A 17,322-nucleotide genomic window follows, 5' to 3' on the forward strand; every position below is an offset into this window, starting at 1 on the left:
CATTTAAGTAACAATAAATTAGGGAAAGTATTTCATTGATCTCTTTTTTCACTTAAGGAAATTTATGATAAATTGATATCGCTGATTTATGAAAATTTTGTAATACTACATAAATTCTCAATAAAATTTTGTCATGCTTTCATAAATTCTATCCGTAGAAAATTCATAAATTATATCTATAGACTTACATATATTCATACATTGATTATTTAAACCTTAGCAACCCTTATCGAGCTAATTAATTGGGACTAATTAAACCTGAGCAAGTATTATGCTTAATTGAGTATGAAATCCAACGCTAAAACAAAAGTAAATTGTATAATAAAATTGTTGTAATCCCCAAAAGAGAAAGTAAAGTCAACAAGAAATTATGTTTGGTATGTGATAAATAATTAGGTTGTTTACATGGAAAACTTATAGAAACACTATACTAGATATGAAATCCCCTACATACCGTATTTACCATATAATAATCTTGATGGTATCAACTCAATAATTCAATTCTACCCCATAGAATGGATATCTTGATAACTAGACTAGCACGTAATGTCTACTAAATTGAAGTTCCCCTCAATTATTTAGATGTGTAAGTTTGCTTATACCTATTTATACACTCAAAGACAATCGGGACTAGTATGTCAGTTAACGATCAGTATGTATTTTCTAGCAATTGAAGACAATACATATTACATCATATGTAGCCACTAGATGTAACTAATTAAATCAAATAATTAACTATAACACCAAGGAAACTCCGGGTGGTTAGACAATGATACACATATACTTCTTTCCTAGCCATAGATTAATGTATGGTAAATCATTATTATTCATACCATAAAAAGATGACTCAAGTAAAAAGCAAATATATGATGGAAATCGAGTAAGGTTTGATGAATTAAATCATGCTATTGTTTCTTGTATGTAACAATATAGATGTTGACAGATTTAAGAGTAATAATGATTCTAGGATTAATAGAATAAATAATTTGATATATTGTGAACATTTTAGTATTCCTATTAGTATGGGAGGGTTACAACATAAGATTGTTCATACTGTATACATATTGTGGACATTTTACTATTCTTTTTGGTATGGATACAGCCTTCAAATCTTATGCCCACTTCTGAGATGACATATAGCAAACGTTATACGGATGGGGGAATGCTCATGAATGCCTTAGAATTCAAGTAAATATATTGGCATGAATCTCAATTCAAGGAGAAATTCTGAAAGAACCTTCGGATAACCAGATTGTCCCAAATCCACATGTATCATAATTTCCAAAGCATGACAACCAGATTTGAACACAAGAAGAAAAAAGTTCTGGTCCAAATCTGGGCATGGTCCAAGCCTGGGCAGGGCTGAGGCCTCATAGAAACATACGACAAAGAATGCATGACTATGTTTTATCCCACTCATAGTGAGATTAGTTCCTGCTTGCAACTTCAGACATCTTCCGTCAACTTACTACTTAAAAAGATGCATTTTCCATCATCCACAATTCATCACAAAAATTGGAGCTAATTTTCAAGTTCAACACGATATAAAAACAATGGAAGTATCGCAACCAAAACAAGACAATTCTGTGTAGCAGGAGACTAGTTCGAAACTTCCAATTGAAGTTTTTGGTTTTAAACTAAACATAAAGAGATGTTCAATGTACAGATCTACAAATTGAAAAAGAAAGCACAACAAAACGAGGAAACATTTCAAAAACCACTACCATCCAGAATCATTAACGGTAAACCCTTATCCCCATAGCGCAATGCAGGTATTCTAGTTGACTTTCTTGGGTTGAAAACTACATAAACCAAACAGGCATGGCTTGAAATAGGAGAAAGTGCAGAAGCGATTGTCTATGCCATACCCAAAATAAGCTTCGAAATTGAGACGAGGAAAAACAATGATGGCACTATAAATTAAGACAATACACAACAGCCTACAACGTTCGCTTGATTCAGAAGAGATGAAGCATACAATTTGAACAACACCCATGTCATCTCATGCAGTATCCCTCTCTAATTGTCTGCTAAAGGAAAAGTGAATGCCATTGACTAGACATGGCAGATTAACATGCTCCTTACAGAAACAAAAACCTGAAGCTATCTGGCTATTTCATTAGAGTTTGCTCACCCTTAACATAAACCACTTACAATATTCCAACACCATAGCCTCATCATAGCTATATGCTATGGCACGCACTTGCAGGAACTAGCTGTGGATCGCAAATATACAGATTTACATCTTCCACCAAACAGAGACGTATATACAAATTTAAAAGTAACAAGAGACTCCATATTGATTCGGTAAAAAATATATATATTCTAGCAGATCTGGTCTACTTAGACCTTCGCATCCCCAGCAGTGGCTATGTCCCAGAACTTCCTCCAACTCCTCATTCAGCATCCACCTTCACAACTCTCTCGAGCTTCTCTACTGGAACGGTAGGAATGTATCCTGCAAGTGGAACCTGCATCCCTTTCAGATTGTCCACTACCTGATTGAATTTCTCAGCACAAAACAGCGTGGGTGGGGCTGCAAAATGCACAGCCTGAGGTGCGTATGGCAATTTCAAAAACTGCTTCCAGGCTGCATAAGTCCACTCTTCTGCGACCGGCTCGTAGGTGGCATAATAAGACTTGGCTGTTTCAACCAAACCATTAGTCTGCAAATCAGACACAACTGATTTGGCTGCCTCTGGAACTTGTCTGGCGACACCATATGCCTGATATGATTTCTCTTTGATAGTTTGAGGCACGACGCCTTCCAGAACGCCGACTGCATCATCCACCTGGGAAGACGCAAGTATACCAAAATTTTTTAAAGAGAACGGATATAGGCACATGATCGCACTTTCCAAAAGCGCATAGACGCAACGATGAAGCGGGGATACGTACCTTCTTGTCCACAAAGAGCAAAATCTCATAAGGCTTTCCCTCGAGTTTTTGATATACAGGACCAACAACCGTCCTAACCGTGCTCTCGACGCTGTCAACACCTGGTTTCAACGGACCAGAGCTGTCTTTTGCAAATTCATAAATATTTGCTACGTATTTGGAAGCCTTGTCCACAGCTATTTCGAAGAAGCCCAAATATTTGAGGCCCGGTTGCTCTGACTACAAAGATTATAAAGAAGTGTCATTCAGCAACGATCCACCCGAAGAAGATCAAAAACCCTTTTCCCCGCTACTAAAAAGAGACACGAAGGTGAACGACAGAACAAGAATTAAGAAATTAGTCGGTGCACTAAGTCATGTAAACTGCACAGGCAGCTGGATCCTTTTTTGGGATGAAGGATTTTGTCTTATGGAGCACCGAATCGGAGAGAGATGAATCCAATAGCACGTAGAGTGCATAACTACTACGGGTTTCAACGGGCTAAAGTAAATCCGCAGCGTGGAAACTCCGAATGATGAAATCGATGCAAAGCTCATCATCGGAAAAGATCTGGATCTTTGGAAGACGAAAAGCTGATCCCCTACTAGAAACTGCCGGGATAAGACAATCACGCGGTTCCGCGAAAAATGAAATCGAGACATGAACGATGGGAGGGATGATTCGAAGCAGAAACGAAAAGTACCGGTTGAGGAGCGGCTTCCGGTGGTGAAGCGTCCATTGGCAACGACAGAAGATCGATGAGATCGGGGAGAGATGGAGGAATCGATCAGGAGAAGAAGATGAAGCGACGAGAGCAGCAAAAACTCTCCTGATTTGCAGAGATTACTCTGAGATTTTCGGAGAAATCGCTCCCGATTTGCAGAGCTTACTGCGGAATGCTCCTAATCTGCCAAGATTACTGAGAAATTGCTGCTGATTTGCACAGATTTCTGAGAAATCGGCTCCCGATTGGAAGAGGTTACTGCGAAAATGCTGGAGATTACTGGGAAAATGCTGCTGATTTGCAGAGGTTTCTGAGAAATCGCTTCCGATTTGAAGAGATTAATGCGAAATGCTACTAATCTGCAGACGTGACTGAGAAATTGCTACTGATTTGGAGAGATTTCTGAGGAATAGCTGCCGATTTGAAGAGATTATCGACGGATTTCGAAGAACCAAACGCGTCGGACACACGGAGACGACAACCTTCCTTTCCTGCTCTTCATGGGCGTCGCTCCGTTTTTTGGCTTGGTACCGAGTCTCTAGCCTTGGTATCCGACTCACTAAGTTAACGCTTCCTCGAATTCCCAGGCTCGGTTCCATACCTCCAGCCCCGTCGTCTCTAGAACGTGCCACCGCACCCCTTGCCAGCCCCGAGCCTCCACGTTCGGCAATTTTAACCTTCGAACCTCCTCGTTCGGCAAAATAACCTGATCTTATTATATCAGGTCTTTCCTACATTGGGGCGTGTGTGAAAAGATTTTTTTTTTTAAATAAAAGGGGCGCATGTGAAGTGCTTACATTTTATGGAGTACATGATAGTTTATGCCCACATTTTTTTTAAACACTTCATAGCAAATTTTTTAAAGCCTCACACTGAGTGGGCGGCCTTAAAAAAAGATAGTTGAGGTGGGGGGAGAGAGCTGTCCAACATTTGATTGAGAGGACACTCTTTATATAAAACGTGTCAGTAGAGCATGAAAAGTGTTAGTAGAGCATGAAAAGTGTTAGTAGAGCGCCCGCCTTGCAAGGCACCACTAAAAAACTCCCTACTTTGGATGAATACACAATGTGTCATACCCGCCTGTGCAACAGAAGGGGCACACAATGTGTGGTTACACACTACACACCCATGTGTGGTGGACATAGATAAAAAAGAAGAAATAGTACCAAGCAAATAAGAATGGCCCACGTGGTTATTGTATGAGTCCCCCCCATTGGCTGACGGGGGTTCAAATGATTGGCTGACAGGGGTTCAAATGCCTCATTCAAATGCGCGAGGTTTAGATAGGGGGTTGAGGCTACCCATCGCATGAGCGCTCCCCTTTTTGCGAGCTCATTAGCCTTATGATGCATGGTGCCCATATACCGAATGCCCTTGCTGCCCATGCACGGGCGCTTGGTGTGTAAAGGGCCTTAATTTTGTTGATTAGTCTTCCCTAGTCTTTTTAAATATCCTATTTATGCCACTCAAGTTTCAATCCTCAAGCTACCCTACCTATTTGATTAAGGGATCTCACCTCCCTCCAGAATATGCTATCTAGTATATTCATAGTATATGCAAGGATTAACTACTACTATAGATGCTTTTTGTGTCCCTACAAGAACAAGGCCCACGGCTCTGAATATTTTGAAAACTCAAGGGATGAATAGCTCGAGAAAACTCCTATTTATTAATTGAAGTAATACTTTGCAGGAAAAAACCATGTCAAAACTTATGTCTCTACATGAGCAAAGCAAAGCTTTATGAATGTTTTGAAAAGTTCAAATAGGAAAATCTATGGAAAAGCTACCAAAAACATTCTAAGCCAAACTGATTATTACTTAGAAATCTTAAGAACCTTTTGACCAAATTTGAACTATGTTGTCCTTCGATCCTTTGAAAGCAGTTATAGCTATGCCCTCTTAACTGTCAAGGTATTAATAAGCAGTATGGTACAACTTTGAACAAGACACTAGCTAGACAATTATAATATATAGAAATGTTTGCGCAACTTGACTTTGTGAGACCTCCAAAGATGAGAAACACCTTTACATCATGCCTAGCTTGTACCACAAATAGACTTAATGAGATTTTTCGATCATGCTAGCATTGCAATCAATAAAGATTTCAACTTGGGGTTGGGGTATCTAGTACTTAAGGAGCACTCAAGTCACACTTGAAAGTTTTGCCACTCTAACTATCCCCACGATGTTGAAAAAATGTAAATTCCTATTATTATTATTATTATTATTATTACGGGAGGCAGCCTAAGGAGAAGTTTGCGTTTTTTGATGTCTAGTTGAGCCACATCTCTTAGTAGCAGCTCTTAATTGTCATTAGATCTAATGGTGAGTGTAGAGGTCCATCAAAAGCGGTCTTTTCTTAGCGTAAAGCTTTAAAAAAAGTTCATTTTGAAAGCTTAACAAGAAAGATAAAAATTGCCGTAAAGAGAGACCTACCCAGGTAAATCAGGGGTAGACTGCAGGTAGGGAGGCTCCCCAAGTTCCTTACCTATGATCACATTGGGTGGTTCGGGGGTCTTCTTGAAAACATCTGCTAAGAACAAGGCATAGAGCACCAATATGGATCTTGGCGTTTGGAGAATCGGGCACAATTGGAAGCAGATATTTGGACTGCGTTCAGAACGTAATGCGTGAAAGGATCTCCATGAGTTGCGACTAGGCTATTAAACGGGCCATTTGATGAATCGCAAAGCAACCGGCTAAAAGCATTGGCCAAAACATCTACAACAAGAGCATCTTCAAGGGTGCAGATGAGAGGGAAGTCTGGTCCTTGAAGGAAGGTTTGACGATCTTCGGGTATTTCTCAATAGAATGCTGGAAGGAAGCGTGAACGTGAGGCATGATGAAACCAAGAGCAGGTTGATGATACAACATGGAGTTCTTGATTGAATTGGTGATCAATTGGATGACAAAAGGCCAAACGGGATTCTTGAAGAGGTCATCATCACCAAGACCTTGAAGGTGGAAGTTGTCACACCACTAGAGATAGCAGCATCGGGACAATTTTTGTTGCTACAAGTGACAGAGTCGCTGATGGTTGGCAAGGATTGGACCATCAACCAAAACGGGACGCTCGGCGAAAGGCCCGACATGAGCCATGATAGGATCTTCGAGAGGATCAATTGCAGGGTTGTGGATGAAGCTGGCAGAAACCCACGAACGAGCAGCGTTGGGAAGATTCTTCATGGACCAGTTTGGCCAAACTCTTGGACGTCAAGCAGAAAAGGATTATTGAAATCTGAACGGATGTTTGCTTGCAGCATGGTAAAAGCTCGTAAACTTTGCCACCAGTTGCATTTTTAAGTATGATGAGGCTCATCCTCTGGGAAGCGGAATTGAATATGTTTCTGCCTAGAATTTTTGGTTCCATCAATCCGTGAGCAATTTGTCTTGCTCGTTGGTTGCTTAAATTGATTTAAGCCAAAGCTTTTGCTAATGAAACAACTAAAAATATTAGTTACCAAATGATCTGGACAATATGAAGCGACCAAACTGGAGGAAAATCGAGTATGGCAAGACCTAAGAAATACACCTTAAAATTTTCAACGAACAAAGGAGTCGATGCATTGATGCCTAGTTTTTTATGGAACCGTGTTTACTGCAACCCCTATGTGGTCCCTAGCTGTAAGATTTTCGACGAGTCTCAGATTCTACAAGGTATAATAGATACCTTCGTTGACAAAAGCTTGTTGAAACTACAAAACCTCCAAATCTGAGGACTCTTGAGGGAGAGAACATTGCTATTGTAAAGGTGCAGCAGATCAAACATTTTGAGCCATTGGCCTTGTCCTCCTCAGCAACCCAGAACCATACAAAAATTTTCAACCAGAATCCTCTCTTTGACTCGTTACATTCAATTATCGTGCTTCATGTCTATCGGAATTTTACACAGATAGTCCCCCCAAAAGCCATGGCAGGCAAAGGAGTTACTACATGGCCATGCTACTTCAATCTTGGACCATAGTATGGACCCCTACAAAGATTACCCAAACACAAAATAGTATGCTCGAGTATTTACTATGCAACTCACACAAGAGAGAATACACCTGCCGACACCAAAGGATTGAAGGAAAGAGAAATTCTCTTATGAAATTTCTAGAAGAAGGTTGAAGAACGGCTTGATCAAAGCCACTGGAAACTGCTCTTTGAAATCGAACAACCTGAGTTGGATGAACAAATTCTACCATTTGATTTGTATTTTATGGCAGTATCATCAAGACTCTTCATCTAAAATAGGTACACTCATATTGAGTTTGCCAGGATATGTTTTAATGGAATAGCAAAACTGTTGGATTTGGAAAATACAAAAATAGCAACAGATTACTAGTGCATGCGAGATGTTGATTTGTCAAGTTGCAATACAAATGTGACTATTGACATCAACCTGTAGTCTAATCAGACTATTGGATTAGTGGTTTGCAGGCATTACAACCAATTGGTGGCATGTGTGGCCACCTATAAAACTGTAATATGATCTATAAGAGAAATCGAGCAACCATGAAATCACCAAAACACTATGAGAATTTGAATTCCACCTAGCGCTCTACTCATAGTGATTTTGTCGACGTTTGACTAGGATTATGACTATTAACATTCAGGTAATATGCCAGTATCTTATCCACTCGTGAAACTTATCTCAGCGCTAATATTCTCGATGTTATCTCGGCACCCAATGAAGGGCCTGTTCCCTCGAATTATATAACTCTTTGGGGAAGGAAGCGCGCCACCTCCCCACACACACTATTTTCAATTGCTCATCCATTAGAAATTGCTTGCTTTCAATGTGAATTCTTACAACATACCTCTCTTTTAATGCATGTTATCAATGCAAGGGAGCAAGGAAATCCAAGATGGATGCAAGATCAAAGGATGATGACACATTTATTCATATGCTTGTAGTCCATGCAACAATATTGTATAGAGTTCAATGAGGATCAATTATTGTATCGCCTTATTCATGTATTTGTTGGACTTCAACTTCCAAAATATGGACATCACGAAATTAATAATAAATCATCACCCCTGACATTTGTAGGGAGGATCGGGTCCTAGCGGACCCTGTGTCGCGTCTCATGTGGTCACTATTTTACTTGTTTGATTTTTTCCTTTAAAATAGATAAATTACTAGGATTCAGAACCCTCAAGCTACCTCTAGCCATCGCCCCAGTATTGAGGTCTCCCGACTGGAATTTAATATTCCACGTCCACATTGATGCCTCTAACTTTGCCATTGGATGTGTGTTAGCCTAGCCTGGGGAGCATAATTTGGATTACCCGGTATACTTTGCGAGCCGTCAACTAAATGAGGCCGAAGTTAACTACACCGCCACCGAGAGAGAGGATCTTACAATGGTCTATGCAGTCAAGAAGTTCAGGCACTACTTGTTAGCTAACAAGTTTGTCTTCTTCGTGGACCATCAAGCACTGATGTATTTGGTCAACAAACCCAGCATGACAGGACGCATCACTAGGTGGATGCTAATCCTACTAGAATTCGACTTTACAGTCGTTGTGCGCAAGGGCAAAACCCATGTTCTTGCCGACCACCTATCGAGGATCCCAAACGGCAAAGCTCCAATGAGAGTAGAAGATGATCTCCCCGACGCTTGCCTCTTCTTCCTCGACGTCATTCCAGAATGGACCATCAAAATCGGCCACTACTAGCCCAACGGATTACCCGTAGGCCAGGACCTAAAGAAGGATAGAGCTCGTAAACTCATTAAGGACGCAGTGCCATATTAGCTGATAGCAGGCCAACTCTACCGCATAGGTAAGGATGGCATACTGCGAAGATGCGTATGCAAACACGAATACATCGAGGCGCTTGAAGAAGCCCACTCAGGATTTGCAGGAGGCCATTTTGCCACTGAGGTTATAGCACGTAAAGTGTTGCAAGCTAGTCTCTAGTAGCCAACACTCTTCGGAGACGCGGTCGAATTCGTCAAACGATGTGACCCCTACCAGCGCATCCAAATCCCACACAGGGCAGACATGATGCCCCTGATCGGGATCTTGGCTGACCAACCCTTCGAGAAGTGGGGCATCGATTTCATTGGTCCCATAAACCCAGCCGCTAAGGGGACCGGGGGGCTTGATACATCATCCTATCCACCGACTACTTCACCAAGTGGGCAGAAGGAAGAGCCACGATAAAGGCTGATGCAAGATCCACCACCAAGTTCTTATATGAACAAGTCATCACGCGGTTTGGATGCCCGTCGGAGTTAGTCAGCCACCGAGGAACTCACTTCCTCAACGAAACCATCGCAATCTTGACGAGCGAGTTGAAGATCATTCATAGGAAGTCGACGCCATATTACCCCAAAGCAAATGGCTTGGCCGAAAGCTCCAACAAAACTTCTTGTAAGATTATCACATCATACGATAGAAGCCAGTTGTACCGATTGGGTGCATAAGCTCATAGCAGTGTTGTGGGCCTACAGGACCTCCTACAAGGTGGCAACACATTGTACCCCCTTTAAGTTAGCCTTTGGGGTAGAGGCAATAATGCTAATGGAGTATGTAGTACCTAGCCTCCGCCTTGCCGTAAAGGAAAGACTCACGAAAAATCCACTAGCCAAAGGCTAGTTGACCTCGAAAAGCTAGAAGAGATAAGGTTCTGAGCAGCCTACGCTCTCCGAGTAGAAAAGGCCCGACGTAAAAAGTGATTCGACTGCAACTTCAAGAATAAGCCTGGCGGAAGGAGACTTGGCACTCCTATACAGTGTCCGCAACACCAAACGTAAGCTTAAGTACCGAGCTATGGGTCCTTACCACATAGTTGAGATCACCCCCCAAAGGGCATGCCAAATAGCCACCCTTGATGGAACAGAAATGGATGGATACCTAAATGGAAGTGAATTGAAAAGATACTACGAACCACTCACTATCTCCACCCTTCAAGCCGTGCATAGAGAAAAAGAACTCAAGGCAGAGGTGGCCAGGATGAAGTGCTAGGCCATCGAGGAAGCCAGAATCCGTAATGCTAAGATCCGACAACATAGACAAATGACCTTGCTCAAGGCAACGACTGAATAGATGCAACTAACGGATGAGCTAACAATAGAGCCAGCTAAGTTGCTTGTCCAGCTACAGGTACTACGCATGCGCATCAAAGCACTCATGGACCTAGGAGCGAGCCACAATTTCATCTCCTGAGAGGTATGGGAAAAGCTACATGTACCCCTAACCCTCACTATTGCCTCAATAAGAGCTATAAACGGCCAACTTCTGCAAACCTTGGGTTATGTAAATCTAAGTCTAATGGTTGTTTGCCAAGCTGTGGATATATGCTTTTATGTTCTCCCTACAGAAGCCACCGAAGAGCAGATTATTCTAGGAAGAACCTGGTGCTACGTTGTCAACTGCCAAGTCAACTAGCACGCCCGAACTGCTTCGCTCACCAATGGTGGTCAAATGGTAGTAGTCCCGCTGTGTAGACCAAGCCCCCCCTCTTCAGCCTCGACCTTGTCGATTCACGACAATGAAGCGACGCAGCCAAGCCAACCAAAAGCCCTAGCATCCACCAGCACACCATCTAAAGGCCCAACTCGAAAGGAGAACAAAGCTTGCCACAGTAATAAACCAATGCCATTGCACACTCAACCAACGCTACCATCCTCCGCTCAAGAAATCCGGGAGCTGCAAGTACAAGATGCTATCCTCTGTGCCCAACGTCACTTCGATCAGAACCGACGCCCAAAAAATGGTAACACCGCAACAGCTACTCTGGTCACCTCAAGATCGCTTCCCCCACGCACATTCACTACTCGGAGAAAGCCATGCCCATCCTCATCCACCGCCACGCATCACCAACAGTTCGAGCAACACCGCCCGCTCGGGCGGCCGAGGCAACAAAGTCGCTTAGATCCAAAAGAATACAATGCAACCCCCAAAGCTGTCCAAGGTAGCACCACAAGAACCTACCAACAAATCGGATACAGCAGGCCCGCGTCAAGGTATTGAATACGCCCTGGTGTCACAGGTGGCCTGACTCAACACAAGCATCGCCAGCACCAGTCGAGGAACTCCATAGGAATCGAATTCCACCCCACAAAGAGTTACACAAGAACCTCCCCCTGTGGACAGACACTCGAAGGTAATGGTGCCGCCCTACTCACACAAGCAGGGGCCAGGCCCCCAGATGGATTCACGAAAGCTCATTTCTCCAAGGAAGTCGGATCCCGCAACAACCAAGTCTGACACAAAGGTGCCTCTGGCATCCAAGGTAAGGAACAAGCTGGACGCATACTCTACATGGTTCCTCACTCGCTATGCTGAAGTACGATGCCTGCCTCCACTGCATTCATCATAATCATCACGTCTAGGTCTAGGTGAGTCAGTACGGTAGGCATCTCACCCGACGGCCCGGTAGCACGTTGGTCTCTGCCAAACACACTGCACGCGCATACACGGTTAGCACTAGGTGATTAGAGTCCGTTCATGCACTTTTTACAAGTGTTCAGGTTCTTGCATGCTGACCTCACTATCACGTTGCACAACGCAAGTACCCTCCGCGCAGTCCACATTTTCCCCCACCCCGCTCATCCTTCTTTCTCCTTTACCTATTTTTACACAGTCACCACCCCATTGACCATCGCCGAAACGTTCCCCACTGACTGTCGCCGAAAGGTTTGCCGCTAACCGTCACGATCACGATTCCCCGCCGGGTCGTCGCCATCCAAAATAGCATCGCCCCGTTGCCACTTCAGTACCACGTTGATCGCAGCCTGAGATACTCCACGCCGATCGTTGCCATCGAGTTTTGCCACCGAACCGTTGCCATCAAATTTAGCACTGACCGTTGCTATACCAATATCCCGCCGGTCAATGGGATAAAAATCTATAAAAGCAGGCCTACCCCGTCGGGTCATCGCCATAGCTGTTACAACAAAACTCTGCCAAAATTGACAGTTCCCTGCCCACTTCTTCTACATCCCCACCAACAAATTGATGTCTTGTTCTACCTCATCCACTGATTCCCTCATCACGCAACTTCCACTTTTGTTTGCCACAGAATCTGAACATGTCTTTTTCGAATTCGAGGCTGACGTGGGCCTCCACCCTCGCCCTATTCTAGAGGCCACTGGCCCATCATTCTCAAAGCACTCCTTCGGGGGCCCCGATTCGTATGCCGATTGAAATACCTGTGGAGAACTTACAGGACGAAGACACCTCCAACAGACAGGCTACCCAAGAAGAGCTAGTTACAGCAGGCATGCCCCCCACGAAAACACGAAAGCGCACCCTGACGCCAACCGCTAGCGAGTACAAGATCGTGCATTCACAAGCGCACTCGCCATTGGGAGAAGCATGGCTCCAAGAGCTAGATGCTTGCGTGATCCACTCACGCTTCGCTGTCGAGGGTCAGGACTACACCCTCCACTACCACACCGCAGCAGCATATGCCGCTCTCCGGGACTCGGCAGTCGTGGAAGCCCTCAACTTCGCAGGCTTGGGCAAAGTAGCAGCTTGTTTCCTATGCCACCTGGACATGACGCTGCTGGTGGAATTCCTCAAGACATATGACAACAACACCCACATAGGTGTCCTGCGTGACACAGCCGGCAATCCCCACCACTATCAAATCAATCAAGACACGGTGCGGGCAGTATTCAACCTGCTAGTGGTGGTAGAGAAATATTCCAAGCAAAAGGAGAAGCTCGACTCCCTAAAGACGGTCTGTCACTACGATTGCCACAAGTGCAGAGGCCGCATCCAGTTCACCACCATCCACAAGCCCGAGGTAGAGCGCCTGGCACGAGCCCTGCAATGGCTCATGCAAGTGAAGCACACGAACCATCATCAATCCATTGTGCCCAATATCTTGCTGAGAATGGTGAACTTCCAAGAGACGAACTGGGCTAACTACTACTACAGCTAGATGAGATATGATCTCAGCACCCACGGGGACGTCATTGGCAATCCCATGTTGTACATGCCAGTCCTCTATTACCTAAAAAGTCAACATCCGCCAGTCGGCTTCAGCCTCGTCGAGAAATCTGCCATCGGTCCCGTACATACCAAACAGGAAGAGACAGAAACAAGGCCCAAGAGAGCGAGGACAACGCCAAGTGCCACTCCGTTCACTCAAGTGCAACCGAAAACAAGTTAGCCGCTCAACCAGTATGAGGAAAGCCAGTTGCGTGAATTTATGCAACGACAACTACGCATGTAGTGGTTAGGTACTCAGGATAAGGGCAAACAAGTGCAAGAGGACCTATTCTCATTGAAGACCTCCAGGGTGATGACACCATCGAAATCGGCCTCCATATAGGAGCCGAAATTGCACTCACCACCCCCGTTGCACCCTTCGTCTCAGTCTCCACCACCCCTCAGGAGACAACATCCTTCGCCACCATCGGCACCTCTTCCTTAGATAGACCACCCTATTTGTAGAAAATTCTGCCTTAGGTTGATTCAAGGCATCATGCTTTTTGCATTAGCAACAAAATGCCGCAGACTGAGGCCTGTACACACCTAGAATCGTACTAGAATCCCCTCCAATTCCTACCTGAGACTTAATCTACTGCCCCTTGTCCTCATATGGGAGCTCACAGGGGGGGGTAGTGACTTCTAAACAACCCTCTCACTGACTCGCTGCAGGCTGACTCACTGCAGGCTTATTATCAGCATGAAAATGTTATATAATAGATTGTGTTAACATTCTTGGTAAGCGATTGGTCAAGGTCCTGGTCTATCAAAGTATTACTCAATTAGATGATGATATAAGGGCTTTGCAAGGCTTGGCAAGGTTTAAGTTATAGTAAGATGAGGTATATTTTTTGTGAGGCATAGTTCTAAATTTGTATTTAATTTCCCTTTTATTCTTTTGTCTTCATATTAATATGATAATCAATTGTGGCACTTTTCTCTCTATAGGACCTTCAACGTCTCAAAAGATGAGCTATGATTGCTTGCACAAACTTGAACCATTAGAACCAAAACCAAATAACTAGGTGACTATCTAACTACCCACAAAAGCTACATTCAAGCGTTGTGTTATCTTCTTGTTTGCTCCTTTACAATTCAAGGTTTTAGTTCAATTGTTTCATTATTAAAGTGTAGGAGCTTTACATACTCACATTTTAATCTCTAACATCAACGCTCTTGCAATGAGTATAGTGGCGCTAACTACATAAGGTGGGGGAAAGAGTTCTTCATGAGTTGTTTGGTGCGTGTTAGTGCCTCACGCAGAAAAACCAGCACTCATAACAAAAATAAAATATATTTTAATGTAGACATGATAATATTGTGGTGCTTTGATAGTGAGTTATAATTTGTAAGTCCTCTTAATTATGCAATTGAAGTCATGGTCATTGTACTTAGTTTTCTCTCACGCGGTGACCTAGGTCTATGAATACTCGGTCTCTTTTTCCCAAGAGCATTGTTTTCCCATGATACACACAAGACTTTGAAGCCTCAACCAAGCCAGCTATGCCAGTGTTCTAGTACACTATGATGCATACTTGGTTAAATTGAACATCGTAAGAGTTGTAGCTCCTAATCTTTTTGTTGGTTGCAAAGAACGATGGAGAGGAGCTCATCAAAATATATAAGACAATCACAAACACACACCAAGAATGATTGGGTAAGACATTCATTAGGGAAGCAAGCTCTATAAACATTCCCGATCATTGAGTATCTCATAGTGAAGGTTCACTTACAAAATTTTAAAAGGCAAAGCAATCAAAAGAGCTCTTATTACAAACTAAAAACAAGCGAGACTTTTCGTCTTTGGCCTCCCTCTTCATATAGTACATTGTCTTCCTCTTATACTATAAATTTGAAAAGGATTAATCCCCTCTTGTACAAGCACAAGGTTTTAAATCACCCTTTGGATATTTTTCTTGCTGATGCAATTGTGACAACATTTAACTAGGAGTATGTCTTTAATTTTGGTTTATATGTGCATTCTTGGTATTGATTAAAAAGGGGACCACTTTGGAATGTATCTAATTGATAATATCATTTTTAAATATGTCATTCAAATTTATCTTTTGTCACACATTTGTCTTTTAATGATTAGTTGCACATAAGGGACACCTATGCATACTATGAAACTATCTAGAAGTCTAAGAAATTAATATATTGTTATATTCCTTCACAAATGTCCTTGGTGATTAGCAAGGATAGTTATATATGTTGATGTCCCTCATGGGCAACAACTTCTATTCTCTTACTAAGTAGGACACCAATGTTTATTGAGAGGAATTATGTATAATTTATCCTAGGAGCTTTTCGAAAGGACTTTCAAACAGATTTGAGATATTGCAAATGACAAGTGCTAACCCTAAATAACTAGCTAAATTCAAAGGGTTTGCTTCATCTACATTAGAAGGGTATGCTTACCAAAAGTATGGTGCCCAAAGTAAAGACAACCACCAAGTTTCAAAAGTAGTTGTCATAGGAGGAGGAAGAGAAGCATCCTTCGTATCACCTCCTTGTATTTATAAAACCTTGATAAGTATAACAAACCAAAAGTGACTTTTGACTATACTTAAATCAAGGAGGAGCTAGTGGAGGTTGAGGCACTAGTAAACCTTCAAACAAAACCATTGGTATAGGAGTCATAGCTCCCTCTTGAACCTCACAAAATACAATTGATGCAAATGGCCCAAGAGCTCCTCATAAGGCAAAGATAGGGGAAGGAGCCCATGCAAATGGATCCCCAATCATCAACAATTGTAGAGGAGAGGATGCAAGTGTTAGCAAGGTAAAGTGCTATTTGCTTATCTATATGAGGGTGTGCATGATGTATGTATAGGACCCATGCCTTGATTGGATTCCTACATGGACCTAGGCCTCTAGCTACATATCTTGCATCATGGGTTAGAAAAGGGGGATGAAAAAGGGACTACTTTGGGCTTTAAAGGCAATTCTTTGCCTGAATATTTGCTTCACCCAACTAATTATTTCGGGCCTGTCCGTCGAAGACTGAGAAGAAGTTACCAATTTTAGAATCTTAATAAATGGCGACTATGTTCTCCTTTTAAAGAAAGCTAAGATGGCTACTAGGGTCCATCAAGTATTTGAGCTATTAGAAATCAACCTTTACATTTGCTAAAGTACTTTCGCGGCTACTGTCCTAATAAGCCTAGATCCATTGTTGCGCTTTTGCTAGAGAAGTTTCTAAATCTTCCATTCTCTGTGTTTACTCAAGTAGGTTAGATTTGTAAAGGCATAGTGGAGGTTCTAGGATAGAGAAAGAAATTTCATTAACCCTCTAGGCAATCCTCAAGCATGTCTTGGTTTAGATCTTGTTGAGGCTTTCCCTAGCACCATTGGCATTATTTCTAGAAATCGGAAGACTTACAAAAACAATCACTTCTTTATAAGAATCCACGATTATTTTTTATGCATTTCTAATGGGCACAATGTAAAGGATTTCTTTGAGAAAAAGGCTAAACCCAAGCGAAGAGTTAAGGCTATATGTGTCAAAGAAGTGAAAAAGCCAAGTTAAAAATGGCATCAAGGTCATAGACAAATTTGGTAGATGCCTCTGATAGTGACGAGGAGGTATTTGTGCTGAAGGCTACTCAAGATAATGAGGTTATGCTACATCTCTCGCTAACCCAATTATCTAGTGACTCAGCTATGGTATGGGGAGACCCTATTGGTGGATTAGGAAGGGTCATCCAAACTAGATTTTTGTTTTTCAAAGGAAGGACTTCTATTATGTATGAAAGAAACACCACAAGCAAGAGTACATCATGCGA

At 42.6% G+C, this 17,322-nt stretch overlaps 1 protein-coding gene across 1 annotated transcript; it reads right to left on the reverse strand.

Annotated features, from left to right (window-relative positions):
- Nucleotides 1-2,086: 2,086 nt before the first annotated feature.
- LOC147890184 (stress-related protein-like) lies at nt 2,087-4,124 on the reverse strand. Its single transcript, XM_087390855.1, has 3 exons — nt 3,582-4,124; nt 2,899-3,117; nt 2,087-2,792 (listed from the first exon to the last, which is right to left on the reverse strand). The coding sequence occupies exons 1-3, from the start codon at nt 3,615-3,617 to the stop codon at nt 2,397-2,399; spliced, it is 651 nt and encodes a 216-aa protein (XP_087246981.1). The 5' UTR covers nt 3,618-4,124; the 3' UTR covers nt 2,087-2,396.
- Between the last annotated feature and the right edge of the window lie 13,198 nt (nt 4,125-17,322).

Source organism: Dipteris shenzhenensis, chromosome 19 (genome assembly GCF_047967505.1).
Source record: "Dipteris shenzhenensis isolate YYH24624 ecotype China chromosome 19, Dip_SZ_1.0, whole genome shotgun sequence".
Classification (NCBI taxonomy): domain Eukaryota; kingdom Viridiplantae; phylum Streptophyta; class Polypodiopsida; order Gleicheniales; family Dipteridaceae; genus Dipteris; species Dipteris shenzhenensis.

What these genes read in the sequence shown, in the direction of transcription:
- LOC147890184 (XM_087390855.1), bottom strand. Translation starts at nt 3,617, where the DNA reads ATGGACGCTTCACCACCGGAAGCCGCTCCTCAACCG. An exon ending in CGGAAGCCGCTCCTCAACCG is followed by an intron (nt 3,118 to 3,581) that starts GTACTTTTCGTT and finishes TAATCTTTGTAG; the next exon opens with TCAGAGCAACCGGGCCTCAA. An exon ending in TGCTCTTTGTGGACAAGAAG is followed by an intron (nt 2,793 to 2,898) that starts GTACGTATCCCC and finishes GCGTCTTCCCAG; the next exon opens with GTGGATGATGCAGTCGGCGT.